The sequence below is a fragment of the Lycium ferocissimum genome, chromosome 9 (genome assembly GCF_029784015.1).
Source record: "Lycium ferocissimum isolate CSIRO_LF1 chromosome 9, AGI_CSIRO_Lferr_CH_V1, whole genome shotgun sequence".
Taxonomy (NCBI): Eukaryota; Viridiplantae; Streptophyta; class Magnoliopsida; order Solanales; family Solanaceae; genus Lycium; species Lycium ferocissimum.
In genome coordinates, this window is record NC_081350.1 from 66,554,527 (window position 1) to 66,576,551 (window position 22,025).

Below are 22,025 nucleotides of genomic sequence, written 5' to 3' on the forward strand. Positions count from 1 at the left end.
CGAGTGAGATGGGGCTCACCAATAAGCTGATACGAGCAATGTCCTACAAGTAAATCTGCTGTCCTGTGAATCAATACCTGCATCGTGAAATGCAGGCCCCCGGGCAATAAAAGGGGACGTCAACATATTGAATGTACTGGTATGTAAAGCAACTGAATGAAATAAACGTGGGACATAAAGTAATAAAGATAAGAACTGAACGTGAAACTGAAACCTGGTCATGAGCATGAACATGAATACATATATAATATAAAACATGAGTAAAACATGGTAAGTAGGGAGAGCATTTCATAAACCGACAACATGATATCACCACGTGGGTACGTGGAGTCTGGTACCTCGCCCAACCAGCAGAGCCCCCATACCTTGCCAGGGTATAAAGTGGTAACGTGCCTGATGGATCCATTCAGTGTAAATTAAGGAATCGTCCTAACTAGGCGGAGCGATCCTTGTCCTACGTAGCTTCAAGCTATCTGAGCCTTCTCGGTAACTTGTGCAACTCCCAAAAATATGAACATGATATAGTTGGCTAAGAAGCCCATGATTTTCGTAAAATAACTTGTAATCATGATTTCACGAAATAACTTGTAAACATGGTTTCATGAAATAACTTGTATTTAGCATGTATGTATCTTGAATCATGGCATGAAGATAATTATATAATACAATTGCATGAAAACTTGTAGACATGTAGGATATTCATGAAATAAGCATTTTTATTTAAAAACATGCATGCAAGAACCCATGGAATACGAGATATGGGTGTTCATGGATTATGGATAGATTCTCAATAATCATATGGAGTTATTAAGAACACAATGATAGAATAATAGCAATTCATACATAACCTATTCATGGACATGGACCTAGGGTTGTCATGAACATGGTGTAGAAACCCTAGTTTTCGTAAAGATTCATACTTTATGGAATAAGAAGTGTGGGGAAGAACAATGATGTTCCCACACGTAGATAGCAACCCTGCATACCTTAATCGCTCCAAAACTTGAATTAAAGACTTGAACTTCGAAGAAGAACTCCAAAAGCTAGAATCTTGATCTTTATGTGGGTTTTCTTGAAAACCCTAGGTTAGGAATGATGAATTCTTGATTAGTAATCATGGGTACATGTTAGAATTAACTTGGAATGACTTAGAATGGCTTACCTTAGAGTATCTTGAGTTTGAGAGAGAAGAATTTCGTCCTTAGGGTTTGGAAGAATGAAAAATGAAAACAAAATAAGACCATACCCATTTTAAACGATTTTTCTGCCAAAAACGGGTAATGTGCGTCCTAGGATGTACGGGTACTTGAAAGTACGTCCAACACTCCTTGGGCGTACATTGGGTGAAATTTCCAGTGAAGATTCAGCTCTTCAGTAAAATAGTCATAACTCTTTGTACGGATGTCCGTTTGACCTCCAGAATATACCATTGGAAAGGTATTTCAAATATCTACAACTTTCATGAAGGAAGTTTTCCCAAATTACTAATGAAAATTCTCGAAAACTAGCCATGAATGAAGATTCAACTCTGCCACCTTCAGTAAAATGGTCATAACTCTTTGTATGGATGTCCGGTTGACCTCCATAATATACCGTTGGAAAGATATTTCAAATATCTACAACTTTCAAGAAGGACGTTTTCCCAAATTACTAACGCAAATTCTCGAAACCTGGCCATGAATGAAGATTCAGCTCTGTCACTCTTCAGTAAAATGGTCATAACTCTTTGTACGGATGTCCGGTTGACCTCCACAATATACCGTTGGAAAGGTCTTTCAAAGATCTACAACTTTCAAGAAGGAAGTCTTCCCAAATTCCTAACTCAAGTACCCGAAAACTGACTATAAGTACAAACTGTCTTAGACTTAGACTAATTTAGAAGGCTTTAAGAACTTAACTTTTTGGATTGACTTCAAAACGACGGTTTATCACCCGAGTTCATCCCGAATGGATTCGTATAGCTAAAATATCAACTTATACTAGATTCATACATTCACACCTAATTCAAATTTACGGGACGTTACAATTTGTTTCTCTTCAACATTGGAAAAAAGTTAGTACCTCGAATCATGCAAATAATCCACTTTGTTTGGAGGATCTTTGTGCGCAAAATCTGAACCTTCTCAAATTCTTTTTCAATATTGATTGTTGTATTAATTAATTGGTTGTAAGTTAGTTTTTCACTTAACATCCCAAGAAACGGTTGAAAGTCATACATTTTTTTGCGCGGAGTGCCCTTCTTTTGGGGTGGTCTTTAAATTTTGCCCCTCATATTTGTGGTCTTTAAATTATGCCCTCATATTTTAGTCTTTAATTTTGCCCTTCGCATTAACTTTGAACTTTGCCGAAATAATGAGGTTACGAGTTCGAACCCCGCTCAAGCATAAATTAAAAAAAAATCGCAAGACAAGGTTTGGGTCGCGTGTATGCGGACCGGCATACTTTTGTTAAGGAATTACACATTTTATGCCGGACCGCATATAAATACCTTATGGGCGACTTGGCATAAGTATTAGGAGTCCGGCATAACTTTGATAATTCCTTCACAAATTATGGGTGGGAGGCATACTTTTAATGAGCAAACTTTTATGCGGTTTGATAACTTTGTGAAGGCTTAATTATCAAAGTTATCTTGGGACCGCAGATCTTATCTCAAGTCGCCCATAAGGCATAAGTATGCGGTCCGTCATAACTTTGGTAATTCCTTCACAAGATTATCTTAGATGGGGGCATACTTTTAATGGGCAAACTTTACGGATCTAGCACAAACTTTTGAATCGAATTATCAAAGTTATGCGGACCGTATACTTATGCTAAATGCTTACATAAGGCATATAAGTATGCGAGGTAAGCATAACTTTGGTAATTCCTTCACATGTATGTCGTTGGGGGCATAGCGAAATTTAAACTTGCCTAGCGAATTTTTTTTAAAATTTTGACTGCGCGTGGGTTCGAACCTGGAACCTATGGGTTTTAGCCGAAGGGCAAAATTTAAAGACCACCCCAAACGAAGGGCAATTCTGCGAATTGCCCAAAGTCATTGAAAGTAGAAATCAGTACTTTTATTGATGAGTAATCTGATTACACCCGTTCGATTAAATTTGGTAATTTATTTATTATTTAATTAGTAAGGCATTTAAGTTAGATGGAAAACGGTCTTTAAATTACTAAGAACGGTATATTAGTAATTTGACTTTTAAATTTAGGAGTTCATGCTTTTAATATAATGTAGATTTAAGAGAGTTAAAAGAGTGAATTTTGAGCCTTTTTAAGAAGCATATAAATGAGAAATAGAGAAAAGGCCAAAAAAAAGGAGAAAAAAAGATAATTGTGTCTCTTGACCATAGACAGGTGTCACATCATCTTATCTATACTTATTTTTATATGATATATAGATTAGAACGGAGGAGTAATATAATTAAGTTGCATGCTGGATCCTGCTCCACGCAATGCAAAGATAATTTAGAAATGAATTTGTTCTTTTCCAGTAAAATGAAAGGAAAGGAAAAAATTGTTTATGCTATGTTCTTCCTACTAATATAGGTTAATCTCTTTCAGTTATACAAAGACCCTGGTCATCCAACATTCCCCATTTGTCGCCTCTTCACTTTTTCACTTTCACACAGGCGGATTCAGGAGTTAAATTTAATTGGTTCAACTTTCTAGATTCTTAATATTGTACTCATTGTACAATTAAATTACGGGTTGAGATTTCATATTTGTTCATATTGTAGTAGATTTTTACATATATATCTCTACTTAGTGTCGAAAGTTATGGGTTCAAATGAACCCGTAGCCGAAAGGCTACATCCGCCCCTGCTTTCACGCCTGTTATACTCACCTCTGAGAAAAAATTAGATGTGCCTAATGGCTTATTTCATTAATATAAGTCATAAAAGAAGTAGCTTACATCATGCTCAAGTAAGAACTAGCTAAAATAAGATGTACTAAAACTAGAGTGAAGTTCAAGCACAAGTAGCTCTCCCTTCCTACCACAATGTCACTAAGTTGCATTTCTGCATCCTCCTGTATGCATAATAAGTACAATATGATAATGATCATCATGAAATCTTCTTGGTCTGAATTACTGAGAAAGCAATAATTAGTTCCATTTAACCAAAAAAAATCTTCATCCACTTGACAGTAAGTGAAGAGTAGGAAGCAGCTTAGCTCGCACGGTACAATGAATGCAAAATAAACTTCCATTTAGACCGGCTGTCATCTACACACAACACCCCATAGTAATTGTTCTTACCTGTGAAAATAACGAGTCCGTCAGATGACACGCTCGCCAGTTCGGGAAGGGTCCTATTAAGATACTTTGGAGACAAAGTAGCCCAATGCATCTGAGACAATCACAAGAGAAAAAAGATTTTGCACGATGCGGAAGAGGAAATTTTATATCAGCCATGCAAACAATGCCCTTAAGCACGAGTTTCTTGCAGAAACAACCTGCATCCACTATATCATATGGTTCTACACCCCAAGCTTGAGTATCCTCTTCTTCTAACAATTTAGCAACTACCGAGCAAGTATCAGGACCAACATGCAGCACTTGTGCATGCTATAGCCCATATGTTTCTTCAGAAAAGGAACCGCCTTTTGAACCTCAACAGTACATAAAAAATAACCTGCAGAGGTAAAACAGGTTGTAGATCCTAAGTCAACTGTAATGCAAAAACAGCAGTAACTTTATCTTCAAAATGTGAAGGCAAATAAACTGATAGACACTATTACCCAAATTAAACTAAAGCAATAGAGTTAAGTTATCTTCAAAAATGAAGATTGGAAGTCAGTAGCTCTGTATATAGACTATATCATGATTCTTGATATGCATACGCTGTTACAGAGATTAGTTAATTTTATTCTCTCTGAACATAATTTATTTTTTAAAGTAAATTTATTTTTAAAGTAACTTTTAGATAGTTCCTACTTGCTACTACATGAGGGTTCTTCTTAGATTTTTATAATTATCATTAGAGTAAAGCCCCAGGCAGATCCCTAAAGTAACAGCGGTTATCATTAAGGACCAAACTGAAGTTCTGGATACATACATGAGGTGATCATGAGTACATAGTTAGAACCATTTTCACTAAGCAATTAATAGAACTGCCTCGACACTTTGATTAAAACACATAATTCAAGTGGCATTTGATACATAAATATGTTAAAACTCAAATCCTTCAGAATAATGCATGAACAATTACCTTCCACTCTACTGATAGCTCCTTTAATACTGGCAAAAGTACCTACAACCAATCACAATCCCTCAATCAGCATCAGAGCGAAGTAAGGCACAATACTTAGAGGCAGAAAATGGGAAGTTAAGAGCAATACTTAGAGGCAGAACAAAACGTTCAAGTTGAGAGAAGGAAACACAACACATTAAATCACCTGCATGAACATTATTGAGAGCAGAATATAATTCAAGATTTTTATTAAGAAAAAAATTCATTAAAACATGAGGTACGGCCACTCCTTTGTTTAAAGAGAAGGAATAGAACACTACTTGTTTGTAGATAAAAATTAAGAAATATGTCGAGAACAATTCATATGAGACATCTTTTACTTGTGCAAGTGTGGATGCCATGAAACTATATTTCGGCATCTTTTTTACTTGAGAAGGTGATAATAGTGACGCCTTCCATTGATTTGCACTATCTTTCTCAGTCGAGTAATAAATCTCTAATCATATAAAGCTCAAATTACTTTTACCATACACCTGTGATGATATCTTGTAGCTTCTTTTATACTCCCTCTCTTTCAATTTATGTGAACCTATTTCCTTATTAGTCTGTGCCAAAAAGAATGACTCCTTTCTATAATTGGAAACAATTTACCTTTATGAAATGATTTATAGCCACACAAAATATATGTGACTCATCTAACACCACAAGTTTAAAAGTCTTCTCTTCTTTCTTAAACGCTGTGTCCAGTCAAATGGGTTCACATAAATTGAAACGGAGGGAGTATAATTTTGATTTAGCTGATGATCAGCCACTACACAAATTAACATGGAACAAAATTTCTTTCTTAAGAAGATTATTGGGTTGTATGAATAGGAGACGAAGAGAAGAAATCTAAAAGTGAAGAGTAAGAACCTGTTCCACAATGCGCCATTATGCATATTACACTCCAAAAGCCACTCTCTGCACATAATCAGGACGCCGTTTGCTTGGCATACGAAGCAACCCTGTTATCTGCAGCTCCATCACAGCTCTGCAAAACCTCGCTCTATACAGCATTAAGTCAAGGATCCAAAATGGTTCTATTGGGTTTCCATGCTTAAGTCTCACATCCGACCACAATAACGTACACTTGTGAAAGAAAGAATATCTGTAACAAGTAATCACAGGTAATATGATACTGAAATAAACAATTCGCAGAAACAACTTCGTCACTTGAATTCCTTCTACTCCATTGTTTTCTCTTCTCTATTGTGATTGAGCCTTGGACAAATCTAATTGGAAACAACTCTTTATTTTAATCAAGTCTTTCGTCAAGCAAACAAATTTGATCAACTAAATGACGTATTGCATATCAAACAGACTATACACCGAAAACTGTAACAAATACAAACATTTACCTTTTTCGTTGGTAAAAGGAACCTAAACTGTGTGAGGCAGTGCCTAATCAAGTGATCTTTCTTTCTTTTGACAAGTTTTAATTAAGTGATTCTTAATATCAACATTTATTGCCGGCAAATGAGAATGAGAAGCTTCATGGAATTTATAGAGAATTACAAGAAGACGACATAAACAGGCGATACTAACATAACGTGAAACCATATAGGAATCATGATAAAGCGTCCAATGAGATTCTTAATAAACAGCAAGAGGACTATATAATACCACATTAGTATTGCACCTGTTTTAACAGCCAAGAAAATTCTGAAGAGATAAAAGGATACTGAATCAATGCGTCAGAACTGTTCTGAGAATAGGTACCATCCTTTCTTTTCTTAGGTGAAGCCAGCTTCTTCAACTCTTTCTTTCCTGAGCTTGAAATGGATGCTTTAAAAGATTGAAACCAGTCATGGAGATTAATGAGATCACCATGCTCCTGCGCCAGTGTATACCTGTGCGAGAGGATTCAAAGCAATTTCACTCCTGTTAATCCAGATAAATGCAAAACATTCATTTTGAATATAAAGTTGGTCCTAATGAGAACTATAGCACAGCAGCTTCGTCACTTGAATAAATATGCAATCTAAAGTTACAAATGGTTGCCAATATATAATATCGAGTTGACTTCAGCCTTCAGAGTATTAAACCATATATGAGATTAACTCTCCCCAAAAGAAATATGATTCCCTCTTTCAATTTATGTCTTGCTTTTTTTCAGTGTGGTTCAAAAAGAATGTCACCTGTTCTATATTTAGTACTAAATATTTTATTCCATTTCGATTCCTTTATAGGAATGACATGGCATGTCTGAAACCACAAGATTCAAAGTGTATTTGTGGTATGTTATAGACACCTTTATTTTAAGACTGCAAGATTCAAAGTCTTCTTCACATTCTTAAACAATGTGCACAGTCAAACTAAGACACGAAATGAAAAAGAGGGAAAACTTCATAAGCACAAAGTCCAAAAGCATCACTTTCTGCCAATATACAACATTTGTATGCGGGAACTTATAAAATATAATTTCATCCCTTTACTTTACTTATGAAAACCTTTTTCCATCAAAGAGCTCACCTGCTATGATGGCGTAACAGGAGAGGTGCGTTGGGTATGACTTGAATCCCGAATGGCGCATAGCAAAATGAAATCATGTAAATCTCACACGAGTGCAAGATTTTCCTAACTATATAGCCATTTATGCATATTCATAAACAAAATCTATACGATAAATGCAGAGGAAAAGAGTAGTACAGGTCGAAGTTGCGCGGACTCTTCACTTCGATGCCGCACCCGTGTCGACACGACATGGGTGTGGGATCCTACCGGACATGGTACCCAAAATCGATCGAGAAATTCGAGACATATACAATGATTTCTGAAATCAAAACAAAAGCTAGGGTGAAATCATATTTTAGGCATATGATTTTTTATTGTTAAATGATATATGTATTAAGAAGTCCGCAACCAGAAGGTGCTTTAAAGATATTTACAGGTAACATCACTATTGAATTGCAATGAACTCTTATTTTTAGCCGAATCCCAGCACCCGTATCCATACTTGTATCCATACCCCCGAATTTTAAAATTTAGATCATAAGGATTCGACCTCTAGATCAACCACGTATCAGACACCCGCACCCGAGTACAAGCAACTTAGGTACAGGTAATGTTTTCCACTGCATGAGACCACAGACCCAGAATACTCACAGCACTTCTTTCATTGGCAGGAAAGCATACAATATTATTGGAAAAGAGACGCAAAATGTCCATCTAAGTGGCCGAGTTCATCAGGATGTGTATAACACTAGAATGGTAGCACATAGTGAAAGGAAAAACGTATAAACTAGTGTGGGTCATATTTGGTAGACGGTCATGTGACCAAACTTAGGCAACATGTCACGTGGCTTGTAAAAGCTCTAATGGGGCATCACCGTAAACAATGAGTAGAGGGGCTCCTAGCAGTCTTACATTATTGAAGTATCATGCATAGATGGTAATAGTGTACCGCCACTATTGCTGCAACATCCACACTTGAGAATTTTGTGGAAATTCAAGAGATCAATTTGAATTCTTCTTCTTGGATCACCAACCAAAGCCTACATAGAAGGATAAAAACAACTGTAAGCCTAAGAATCAACTTGGAATTTCTCAATGGTGCTTTTGATGCTAAATACAACTGATAGTCACATGGCAAAGCCATATCCCCAGGAGCCAAATAGTGGTTATTTCCCATTTTTCTCTCTTGGTGACTCGAACCCAACACATTATGATTGGAGGTAGAGGTGCCCTTCCACTAGGCTATCCCTTATTATCAAAGAAAAATGGCAAAGGAAATTTGATCTCTAACTCAAGCAAGATATATCCATGCTTTAAAAATCCAAAATGGTGCCAGCTATCAACAACTTATAAATTCACAAAAACATTGTACTTACCCTTCTTAATAACCTTGATTTCTGGTTTACCACCGTTAAGTAAAATAAGACAACAAAAAAAAACAATGGAAGATGCAAAGCGAGTAATAAACACATGCGTTTATAATTACTGATAGTAACATAAGTTTTTTTTTTTTTTGATTAAGCACCGGGTGTCCGAGTCTCTTTGAGCCGAATCAAACTACAAAGGCATTCTTAAAACTTGGTCTGACCAATAACAAAGATGAATGGCTACAGTTAAGATATCTATTAAACGTAGCATGATGCAATTAGCTTTAAACTTTACATGGTTACAAGAACTGTCTACTTCAAATAGTAATAGTGATTATACTCACTGGGTAACCATGTGCTTGCTGGAAAAAGAGATTGAGGTGGATGAAGCACAAAGGAAATTTTGATATTTACCAGAAACCTCTAAGTAAGCACAGATGTCTTTAGATTGAAGTGTAAATGATACATATAGCAGTATCCTACTGTGATAAGTCATGTCTTGAAAGCATATCCAGGAAACTTAACTGATTGGAGATTGTCAACATCCTTGAAGCAAATAAGTTCATGAAATGGCATACACTCAATGGGCTGCATGTTGTCCCTGTTTCGTAAACAATTCAAACAACAGATAAGTAGTGGTGAAGAAACTTAAATTTATCTCTTGAAAAGGAATCATCATCCCAAAATTTGAGCCATAAACCTTCATTGATACAGGCAAAGGACAATCCAACATGATCTGGAACACAAAGGCACATGATAACATCACTTCTTAGAGTCTTCATTTTCCAGATCAAATGCTTAAGCACAATATCTTAGAAAGATTTTAAAAGATACTTTCAGGATTTTCAGACTAGAAAAATTAAAACTTTGAGACTTAGATTAAGAAGCACCACTGTGGCAAGCAACTTGTTCATTTTTAGCAATAGATGTTAACCACTTCATTTGTCACCAGCTTCACATCTAGGATTTGTCTCCCTGCCATGAATGCTTTCTGGAAAGTAAACATTGTCTTGTCCAATACTTTCTATAGTTTGTCGAAGAGAACCTTAGATATTATCTGATAGATGTTATCCACTAGACTAGTAAGTGTGTAGTCTTTGATGCTGATTGCACCTTCCCTTTTTGGCAAAATAGTGATAAAGGGTTCATCAATTGTTTCCCCAAGTCCCCGGTCTCTTGAAATGCAGCTAATGTTTCCATCACATCTCCCTTTATCATGCTTTAGCATAGCTAGAAGAAAGTCAAGGTAAAACCACCTAGGCTCCTTGTTACCCGCACAATTCACCATTACACCTATTCATCCCCAATAGCTTTGTCCAACACTCCACCATATCTCCTCCTATTTGGTTAAACACTATCGCCCTTCTTGTAAAATTGGGCCTCCACCTCACACCCTCCCTATATAGATATTCATAAAATCTCACTATTGTTCCCTTCACCTCCTCCTCCCCCGCGTAGACCACCCCATTTACTTCCATCGACTATAAAGTTTCTCATTGGATTCGCCATTTGCTACCTTATGAAAAAACTATTCAAGTCCCCCTTCTTTAACCACGATGTCCTCGATTTTTCCACCTAGTCTCTTGAGGTATAACCAATTTTGCTAATTCCCTTCTCAATTGCTCTTTCCTCACTTTTTCTCTCTCCTCTAGTTCCCTCGCCCTTCCACCCTCTCCATCTTTCCCAACTCATTCATTAGCTCCTTCATCTACCCCCTTTACCCTTCGAGAGACCTCCTTATCCCTCACCATTATGTCCCCCGTTAGCAACTTTAATTTCTTTCCGAACAGGAAAATGGATCGCAGTAACTTCATAGATATTCCACCATGCATCTATTCTATCTCTGAAGTCTTTCGCCTTTAGCCACATTTTTTGTGAAACTAAAGGGAGCACGCCTGTTCCTTCCTCTACTTCCCTCTAGCATAATGGGTGAATAGTCGAGATCACCAGTGCTTTCACAGTAACAGCTAGACACTAAATAATGTGTCCAATCTTTTCTTTCTTTTTTTTTCTATTGTTTTAGTTTGTCTTCTTCCTTTATCAGATGTTTGTTTCATTTTACTAGATACAATTGGATATAACTTCCAACTTTCCATTTTTTCTTTGGGTACAAATTCAAGAAAAAAAAAGCATATATTCAGTCATTTTTAGCTGGAAAAATATAGGAGAAAACTTGTATTGACTTAGTTGTTGCAGAAGGCCTTCTTATATAAGAGCTTTAATCTAGTAAAATCAGGTAGATAACTAAGTAGAAATTGTTCGAGGATATTATATGTAAACATTCTAAAATATTCTCCTGTGCCAGTAAAAATGTAGAGAATTTCTAGTACAAAAGAAACTAACTTTTTTTTTAGTATTCTATCGTTATTTCTATTGATACTGTTATTGCTGTTACTATTACTATTGCTATCGGAAAGATGAGCGGCCAATGTTAAAAAGTGTGACCACCTCATTTAAAGTTCAAGTTGTTAAGAGAGACACCTTCATTGATTTAATTATGTCTCAACATGCACGTTCATGCACCAGTCTCATTCTTTCTTGGGCCAAATATGTGGAAATACTTTTCTTGATAATGAGTTATAGTGACACTTGAAACTAGAACATATTTCTAGCTCTAACACCGTGTTAAAATAGAGGAGAAGACTCTTATTGACTTAGTTATTGACACTACAAGAAGGATTCTTTAAAAAAAAAAAAAAAAAAAAGGGGATATAGGAGAAAACTCTTATTCACTTAGTTATCCCAACATATGCTTCTATTCTGATACAATGAATCTAGACAATTCCAACCAACATATACAACAATTTTCATGATATTCTAACATTAGTACAAACATTCATGAAGCACCAAGTTCCCTATCCGTTATTTACCATTCTAACAAGTAATAAATAAGAGAGCAGAAGAAGAGGATAATTCTCTACGTAGATTTTGACATTTATTTATGGTTCTTTATCACACTTTGAGCTATTTTATAGCCAATGGAAGTGACGGGGTAAGTACCTGACGTAATGTTAAATAGTTCAAATGTTTTTTTTTTTTTTCATAAATCAGCTAAAACATAAAACATAATTTAATCTCCTTTGTAGCCCCTAAAAAGCTAAAACGGAGCAAGTACCTGAAGTAGTGTTAAATAGTTCAAATGTGTTTTCTGTTTTCATAAATCAGCTAAAACATAAAATTACATGCCCCTAAATTTCAATCTTAGAGTATCACTCTGTCTACATTCATGGCTGACATCAGGGGTGTCAAATGGGCGGGTTGCGCTGGATTTGGGCAGGTCAAAACAGGCAAAAATTACTTAGGCAGAAATGGGCCAAAAAGCGGGTCATAACCTAACCCACCCAATTGTTACTAAGTTTTAACTTCTTTGTTTGTTCTTTTATGATTTTTTATGCACCTAATAAAACTATTTCTTTTCTTTATTATTGGTATATATAACATATCAAATAAAAATGCCTTTTTGAAAATATTTTGACAAGGTTTCCACGGTTCAATTTGGGCTACATATCAGCCCAATTTTTAGATGGGCTGAGCTAATAAATCGTCGGGTCAAGCATAGCACCACTCAAAGTAAAATGTTTCACTTGGCTGGGTCACTAGGAGATCTTGCCTAACACATGAACTGCTCCAGAAATGAGGCTACCTGTAGTTTCTATATGTTGCTTATGCAATGAAACAGGGGAACAGGGGAAACAAACAATCATCTGTTTCTCCACGGCAGATTCACAGCTCAGAATTGAGAAATCTTTTTTAGCCTCACAAAGGCTAATTGAACCGTGCCAGAGCACACCTCAGATCTACTGAGTTGTTGGGTGAGAAGAGGGAAAAGTAAGAGTCAGAAGAAGTGGTGGAGGATTATCCCCGCCTGTGTTTGGTGGTCTGTATGGAAGGAGAGGAATGAAAGATGTTTTGAAGATAGGTTCAATTCTATTCATAAAGTGAAGGGGAATTGTATTGTATCTTTTTATTTTTGGTGCAAAGAACAATGTATAGAAGAAGTAGATCGACTTGTAGAATTTCTAGGATCTCTGTAACTGTAAGTAGCTCCCTCTTGCTCTTTTTTTTTTTTTTTTTTTGGGAGGTCGCCAGCATACCCTTAATGCTAAGGAATACAATAGTACCAGTTTCTCAAAAAATAAATCGGCGGGTCAGTGACCAGTCCAAACTTGAACGAGTTGAGCGGGTCATGTGGGTTTGTAGCCTTTTACAAACTTGTTTTTAGTTTTCTGTCCTTTTTACAAGAGGTCTTCATTTTTACACATAAGAGATCTGAAGAGGCCATTTTCTTCTATTCAATTTGTGAGTGGCCATAAGAGATTATTTCCTCAATTTTGCCAGAAAACCCTAGCTGACATGATTCTAGCACCTATGCGTTCTACCTAAATGATCGGTAAGTATTCTTAGTGCTTCGCTACAAAACCTGCATTGTAGCTGGCACGTCATCTAAAAGCAAAAGTTTGGTATATTTATACAAATTCACGGTCTTCTGCTGGTTAAAGTCCACATTCTGCTTAAAAGACAGTATAAGAATAATTTCCTACAGGCCACGCCATCACCGAAAGGAACCATGATGTAGTTAGACAAAGAACTCTTTTCTCCAAAGGACAGAGAGACCAGCAGGATAAGCAGCAAACCATGACCACTATTCACATTATCAAGCACAGCAATGACAGAGTGATAAGAGGATACAGGTTATGTGCCCTTACCTTATCGTTTGACCTGCTAAAGTCATAGCTTTGTCATTTGATGTGCACGCATCTTTCTCCATATTTAAACGGCGTCGATTGATATGCCTCCTGTTACACAAGTCATAACATCATAAATTGCTGAAAACGATTAAGAAATACTCAGAAGAATCACAACCACTTGTACCGAAGTATCTCTACCTTGCATGGTGTTTGGTTCCATAATGTGGAAGTGTAAAGGAGGAAATTAATGCATTTACTTCCCTAGCTGGAGTATAAGTCATATACCTCCAATTCTGGAGGGGTGAAAAAGCTGAATGGAGGGTACCAACCCCTCAATTTTTGATTTCCTACTCTTTGACTTGCTTATACACATAACTTTCCTTGCTTCACCCCAAGTCACCAATCATAAGGTTCAAGAAACTATAGAGCATATTAATGGACTTAAATTGGCCATCTGGACTTCACAGTACAAAACTTTTTTTGGCAGGAGAATGGCATCCCAACAAAGTCATAAAATTACAAGAGAAAAGCTAACCCGAAGGCTATAACAACTTTGACACAATTATCTCCCAATAAATGGAACTCCTATATATTAATCTAGGCCAAGGCAACTGACATGCCGGAAACTTTTTTTTGGTAAAGTATGCCGGAACAAAATCCTACAGCTCAAAAAATTGTGACAATTAGTCCATACAATGCTGCAGAGGATAGAACACATAAAGTTATGGATTTATGACATACTTTGATATATCAATTAATTCTGCTTTCTGACTTTTGACATCCTCTGATACCATGTGAGACTGTAGCTCCATAATCTTCTCATGAACCTGAAGCAACAACCAGAGCATTATAAAACTATTGAGCACAGCAGTATATCACAATCCACTCGAAGTAAGCTGTGGCCTCATATAATGATAAGACTAAACTGCCGCACAAATATCAGAAAATTTAGCCAATTCACTACAAGATAAACATAGAAAATCAAACAGATAAGTCAATCCAAATATCTGATTTCCACTGTAAGATGAGCTTTCCCAGTAGCCCTCCCATCCAGAGGCAATTCAATAACCTACTTCCCACTGGGAAAACCGTATTCACCCACCATGATAAAAAAGATCGAAAGTAAAAGTAGTTCGTTAAAGCTGGATCAACATTTAAACAAGATGCTTCATTCTTCCTTTTCGCTTCGGCTAAAAAGAAGGCTTAGCAAGTACCTTCTTGAAAAATAAGGTATCTACATGCGTTTCATAATCTGCTTTTATAAGATAATACTTTTCAATTTTTGTGTTAGCTTCATAACACACAAATAGAAAAGAATACCTCTATCATACTCATCGTATTTGCATAACATATACTTGATTATGTATCTTTTATTATATATCTATACATAGATCTCTATTTGGAATTATGCTGAGGCTGTCAACTTCACCCATGAAGTCCCAGTTCCCTGCACAATCACCTGTTAACTTGTAATAATACTAAAGAAAACATGTACGTGAAGAAACTGATGTCAAACAACGAGGTCATTGGGAGTTCCTTGGTTGTAGAAAGAGAAACTCATACAACAGAATTAGTGGCTCATTAGCATGCAATATTTGTTGTCCCTCGCAATTATGTTAAGGAGGATTTTGTCCACAGAAGCTCAATGGAGAAAGAATAAGGAGCCATTGTACTTGGGTAGACCGTTTATAGACTAAATAATAAGGATTGATATGGTTCTTTTGCAGTATACTTTTAATTAAATAGCAGAAAAATGCTATGTCAGAAAATCTTTTAATATCATATCCAAGAGTTTCTTATCCTAGGTGCGGCTTTCCCACATCTTGGACAGTGAGGATTCATATACCCAACTTGCTTGGGATCAAGGCATAGTTGTTATTGTATCCAAAAGTGACCTATAAGCATACGACAGTAAGGCAGTAAGCTAATATTACGATGACACTATAGGACACCGAAAGAATTCAATTCTTGAAAGAAAGCGGCGATATATCCTTATTTCCTTAACATACAAGAGCAAAGCAGAAAAGAGATCTCCGATTGTAGACCACTATACACTCCAATTATAATTGACAAATAAATGATCAAAAGTAACTCTATGGAACGCCACACTCAAGGAAATCTTGAAATGCTCAATTACATTTTACCATATTATTCCAATAAATATAAAATCCACATGCACACCAATGGAATTGCATCGTAAAGGGTTTTCCTCTTAAAATGAACTGACAATGATTATACCTCAATTGTCCCTTTGGTGAGCCTCTCCCAACTCTTAAGCAACTGGGATAGCTTCGCAGCTGGTAAATCCCTGGTTCATCAAAAACTCATGCATCATGTGCAACAGTTGGTTGGGGTAGGGAGGTTGGAGGAATACGACAAAAATACAGGAACTTTTAACACAAGGAATCATCTGAATCCTTTTCGGTTTTCATGCATACACGATTTTTGCCAAAGAATCTAATTATGGATAAAGTAGTTTTCTCCTTACAGCAATAAAGAATATGAAAGTATAATAATAACATCCCATCTGCATGGAATTTCTTATTTTACTTTCCAGGTGAAGTAAAGAAATGTTAATGTTGAGCGTAGAAAATAAGGCTAAGACTTGCAACTACCTTATTTTGCGGATGACCTGATTGGTAACCTCAGCCTTTTGTAGCCTGAACAGTTTATCATTATTTGACAACAAGCTCTTATCTTCTGCACTATCACGGTCATGATTTGATAACCTGGAGTTGTATAACTCAGGATCCAGTGCCTCCAAAAACAAGTCCAACAATGCAACTTTATGGTACTTTCCAGCTTCATGTAAACACTACAATAACAATTTAGTCACGGAATAGAAATCTTTCCCATATTGCACAAATAACTAACTTTTTACTTCAATCGCCATAAATTGGCATGTCCATAATATTCAGGCAGCAAATAGAAACAATATGTAGAAAAAACAAAGAGATTCATTAGATAATAAGCTGTCAGACCTTGACATTTGTAAGAGATTCCAACTATCTAAGAAGAGATCGCGTAATATAAAGGGGGTGGCAAGTCTTGAAGGAAGAAATGATGAAAGAAGCGCACGCTTTGATCTTTCCTCTGGCTGTCAACAGCAAACAGGAGAATCTAGTCTAGAGAAGATAAAAGAAAATCTACAAAAGATGTGGCCATTTATTTGAAGAACCCAACCAATACCATATAGAATCAGGGTTTCTATTCCGTAACTGCAGTATTAGATAATCTTCACCGGCCAACTGCAGGATAACATCATAACTTTTAAGAGCACTTCAATGATGATACTGAGAGTTGCAAAGGAACTAACCAGTTTCTACTTCCAGATATATTTAGCTACATTTATAAATTAAAAATAATGATGTCATTCCAACTTTAAGTTATTGAAAAATTATATAGAAGTATTGAAAAGTTGTTCCACAACTTGCCAAATCTTATTGTTGCCAGATCTAGGAACCATGGCATGAATAACATTATTCTTAAAGAACCAAAGAATCAAAAAACCTAACCATAAGGCGAGATCTCCATAGTTCCTGCAGCCTCTGCAGTTCTGATAGTCCATGGCCTAGACTCGTCGCATTTAGTTCTACATGATTATTCCTGTTAGGATGATTCATGGGGTATTTAGAGACATTCTCCTCTAATATGAATTTCACTTTTAACCATTAAAAAGGGGTATATTATGATACAAACCGATTTACTGAATATGTCCTGTAAGATGGAAGATCAAAAGCATGCTTAATCAATTCCTCTGGCAAATTAGCAAGATCCTCATAGCATGACCTCTGTAATGGTTTAACAATCGCAGGTTAAAAAAAGTTGTAAGAACTTCACTTAAATGATGCAACTTGATCTTCACATGGTAACCACGTGAATCTAAAAACCACTAATAATACATATTGGAGCAATATATCATTTGCAAAATGGCCTAACTATCATCCCACAGTAGCTGACATCATGGACATAACCTGCAATTGTAAGTTAGTTAAGGTCAAAGCCTGAAAAATTCTAACCAAGTTGGGATGTTTCACCTACTCAATCTCAATAACTACGAAAGGATCTACGAAGAACTAGGAAATAAATTGGCTAAATCCTATAGAAGTCAAAGTACAGCAGTTTAGCTCTTTCAAGGAAATACTTGATATCCCTTTTAGACCTAGACACCAACCAAACAGAAATACAAAAGAACCCTGCCAGAGTGAATTTTGAGAAGTAGTTCTCACCTTATTATCTCCCTCATCAACTAAAAACTTGAGCACAAAGCTAAGAGGCTCGACGGAAAGTTGTTGAACTATTGCCATCTGGAGAAACCATTATGCTACTTGTAAGTAGATGATTGGGCACATATGTACATTTAGATTTCTAATCAAGCAAGTATGACAAACACATGATGGGAATAGTCCTATTGTATAATTACAAAAAGACAAAAGTATGTTACAGACCTTTAAGGCTCTAACAAATGAAGTAACTGTTCCATCTTGCCTTAAAAAATAGTTCCTCAAGAAAGTCGCCACCTTGTGGCCAACACTAAAGCCAGCACATTTTTTTACTAGAACAGCCTCAATGATTGCATCCATCCTTTCAGCTGGGGATTTCAGAAAGAATGTCGACGTAGACAAATATTGAAGTGCATGGGAAGTGAGCACATTTCTGGGAGCATCAATACTTGTAGCAACACCAGCAATTAGGATGATCGGAATCTTAACAGACCATTCACTGATAAAAGCAGGCATTTTAGATAAGAATCATAATACAAAAGTGTTTTATATGAGAGAACAGCTATATAATTTGGTAAATGAACTATAAAATAAAAAAGGAAATTGCGGTAAAGATCAGCCATAAAATCGTGCAGTCAGTACGTGCACCATAAGCAATTTGTTAGTAGCAAGTAGAATTAAATCAACTTTATTCCAAACAAATTCCTCCCTTGACAAAACTACGAAAAGGTCTTTCCCTTTCTTCAGATGATTAAAATACATCAAATTAGAGATAATAAGCATAACACTGATTTACTGCCTTATACTTTCGTCAGCACTGCAGCAGAAAACTCCATTTTTAACTCGGAGTATGTATTATTGCCAGTCACATAGCTTTGACAGCTGTAGTAGACAGGGTATGGAAGAATGATCTGTTTCTTGTTCAAACATGTACATGTACAGTATAAGTAAGTATACACCGGGTTCTAACTAAGGAAAGAATAAAAATACAAATCCTTTGAATCTTCTAGATATTTGCTACTATGTACATTTTACCAAAGGATGTGTCTGTTTCATTACCAACAAACAAATCAAGAGTGAAGGTAGATGTTCAAACACCAGACAGCACACAAATATTTTAATCATATACTTTACAATGATATTGAGAGGAAACTGAAGCTACATTAACCAAAATAATGTGACGTGCAAGCATAAGTTTTTTTATACGGAAGGTGAAGTGCAAGTATAAGTTTTTTTATAAGGAAGCTGAAGTGCAAGCATAAGTTATAAGTTGACAAACTCAACCAGTAATATAGCCTACTATTCCAAAACCTATAGCCATCTCAGTCTTTCATAATTAAGTAATCAACCTTGGTAGGTTTAATTAAAATTGTAAAATACACCATCTGGAAGTAGTTCTGAGCAACTCTTGTTTTAATTATGCTTGAAATAGATAGCTATGGTGTAAGAAGGAGATGCCCTAACAATTATATGACAGTACCTCAACATATTGATGAAATCTGATAAAAGAGCCCCAGAACACCTCTCCATATCCTCAATAATTACAACCACTGGTTTCTCATACTTGCCATGGTCACTATACCATGATGCTAAAAGCGAAACATCAGCTGCCTAAGAATCCAAAACAAGAATGACAGTGAATAACAATAAGGATGTCAAAGGAGAGTCAACTCTACTTAAATATGCGCATATTTATAGACTTATATTGTCTACTTACTTCAATCTCGACCATAAGCAATTGTCTCAGAAATGCTCTTAGACAGCCCCCAATGCCATTCTTGGTAGATAAGTCTAAGGAGGAAATATTAGCCACATAGCATCCACGAGATTTCAAGTTTAAACCAAGTTCAGCAAAAGTTAATATGTCATCGACAATTTCAATATTCTCTGCAAATAATCCAAGAATGTACTGATCAACAAGAGTGGACCACTAGCCATTCACTAAATATTTTCAACAGTCAAATGTTGTCCACCAGAACAGTGCATGTAAGGTGGGAACTGGAGATCAGGGTTAGATGGTCTGGCCATAATACACAAAACTGAACAACATCCTTGAAAGAAACACGACAAATTTATGGGATGAATTTAGATGAGAAAATCTTTTTAGAAAGCAAAATAGAAGATTCCCGAAATCGGTTACCATCAGCATAGGTTATAATATTTGCAATCAAAACATCCAAAAGAAATGAAAGCTGAACTTACTGGTGAAGACCAAACCAGTGAAGAGCTTTTTAACTATACCACCATTATGAACAAAAGGGTATGGAACACTTGACTTTGATGCATCAACAGGCCCTCTGCACGAACAAATTTCATTAAAAGATTCACGAACCCATCTTCCTATCTCATCAAACGCATCAGCATTTATACTCCTCAAGACATCCTAAATTGAATTCTCAAACAGCAAGAAACAAGCAATTTAGCATCACTTAATTTACACTCAATTGGACAAACGAAAATATGTAAAACATTTCAGGAAATAAAATTGGGAAAGAAGTTCACCTTAATCTTGGTTTCAATTATTGACCATACACACTGGAAAGCTTCCATTTTCAAGTTCTCGTTCATGTTTTCATTGTTCAATGATACTTTTGGTGAAGAGTCAAGTCTTCTTTTGGTGGATTTTCTAGGATTTGATGCCTTGTGCAGCACAAAGAATGGCTGCAAATTTTCACAGGAGCAAAAAGCAGTTACGTTCTCTAAAAAATAAATAAATAAATAAGTGGAAATTGGATAAAGTAGTATTGTTATGAACCTGAAGATTGTTGTCTGCAAGTGGGTCCGTGGGAGGATGTTCATTTGGTGAATCCATTTCTGGAACAGAGCTAGACATCAGTATTGAGGTTGACAGTGACTCAAGGCAAGTAGGCAACAACAACTGAATTAAGTAACAAGTTAGACAACAACAACAACAACAACCAAAGCCAATCATTAACAAGTAGTGATTTTCAATATTACATATTAAATAACTGTGAGAGCCTTGCAATTTCAAAGCTCATTAGGAATCATTCCAATTATGCTATTCTGCCAAAGCAATGTAAACTTTGTAGCTCCTCTATATTCATTGGAATCGAACCGGAGATCGACTATATATAGACGGATCAAAATATTGCAGTACAGCTCCAGAAATTCGTTAAAATAAAAAAAAACTTTGTAACTACTTCAAACTGAAAGTCTTATAAAATATGGTCGCTAATAACACTAGCAAACATAAAAATTTGTGAAATCGAACTCTCTTACTTATAAATTGGACAAAAATTAATTAAAAAAAGTGGAAAGTAAGAAACATTTGTAGTCGTGTACCTGCACGAGCACGAGCAAAAAATTAAGGCTTTTTCAGTTTGGAAGAATTGTAGTTGTGTATAAATCGTATTTTCAGAAGAAAAAAAAGGGGTCTCGTTGTTGTTTGCTTAGGGTTTTATTGCTTTTTTTGTTTTTAATTGTTTCGCTGCTTTGGCTGTGGTTGTGTCTTGGGGGTTTTAATTATAGGTGACAAATGGGTTTTAAAATTGAGTTGGGGTAACTCTAGTTTTTTTAATTGAGTAAAGGTGATAAACTTTGGATTAGTGATTAGAGAAATTTGACTCACCCCAAAGTTATATTTTTAACATTTTAACCCCAAGCTTTATTTTTTACACTCGCCCCCAAGTTTTATTTTTAACACTTTGACCCAACCCATATAACCTACGGAGCCAAAATAACGCGCCAAATATTTCGTTTGCTACTTGCCGTTTCCACCATTTTTGGCTCTTCTTTTTTGCTTCGTTTCTTCTTCTTCTTCTTATTCTGATGCTCGTTTCTTCTTCTTCTTCTTCTTCTTCTTCTTCTTCTTCTTGACTGGATTTTGCTCAAGAAAGAAAAAAACAAGACCACTTGATTTTGCAATTTTTTGACTGGATTTCATTGTAGCACCGGAAATTACTTCATAACTCATTCCATTGTTTTGCTTTCTTCTTCTTCTTCTTCTTCGTCCGCCATTGTTGCTCAAGAAAGAAAAAGCGTGACCACCGATTTTGCAATTTTTTGATTGAATTTTGTTGGTGTAGTAATGGCAATTACTTCATA

General features: G+C 36.0%; 1 protein-coding gene across 10 annotated transcripts; it reads right to left on the minus strand.

Annotated features, from left to right (window-relative positions):
* Positions 1–4,084: 4,084 nt before the first annotated feature.
* Positions 4,085–21,426, minus strand: LOC132031499 (origin of replication complex subunit 3). 10 transcript variants are annotated; one of them, XM_059421494.1, is made up of 20 exons: positions 21,264–21,426; positions 20,716–20,774; positions 20,463–20,621; positions 20,163–20,343; positions 19,678–19,847; positions 19,441–19,571; positions 18,186–18,459; positions 17,967–18,044; positions 17,437–17,528; positions 17,253–17,343; positions 16,353–16,552; positions 15,976–16,045; positions 14,479–14,564; positions 13,756–13,845; positions 9,575–9,650; positions 8,595–8,722; positions 6,911–7,078; positions 6,102–6,234; positions 5,208–5,249; positions 4,085–4,631 (listed from the first exon to the last, which is right to left on the minus strand). In XM_059421494.1, the coding sequence occupies exons 2-18, from the start codon at positions 20,770–20,772 to the stop codon at positions 6,129–6,131; spliced, it is 2,157 nt and encodes a 718-aa protein (XP_059277477.1). In that variant the 5' UTR covers positions 20,773–20,774; positions 21,264–21,426; the 3' UTR covers positions 4,085–4,631; positions 5,208–5,249; positions 6,102–6,128. The 10 variants fall into 10 exon arrangements, with proteins under 10 accessions (XP_059277477.1, XP_059277475.1, XP_059277476.1 ...); XM_059421492.1 differs by having other exon boundaries at positions 20,716–20,838; XM_059421493.1 differs by having other exon boundaries at positions 21,201–21,426.
* Between the last annotated feature and the right edge of the window lie 599 nt (positions 21,427–22,025).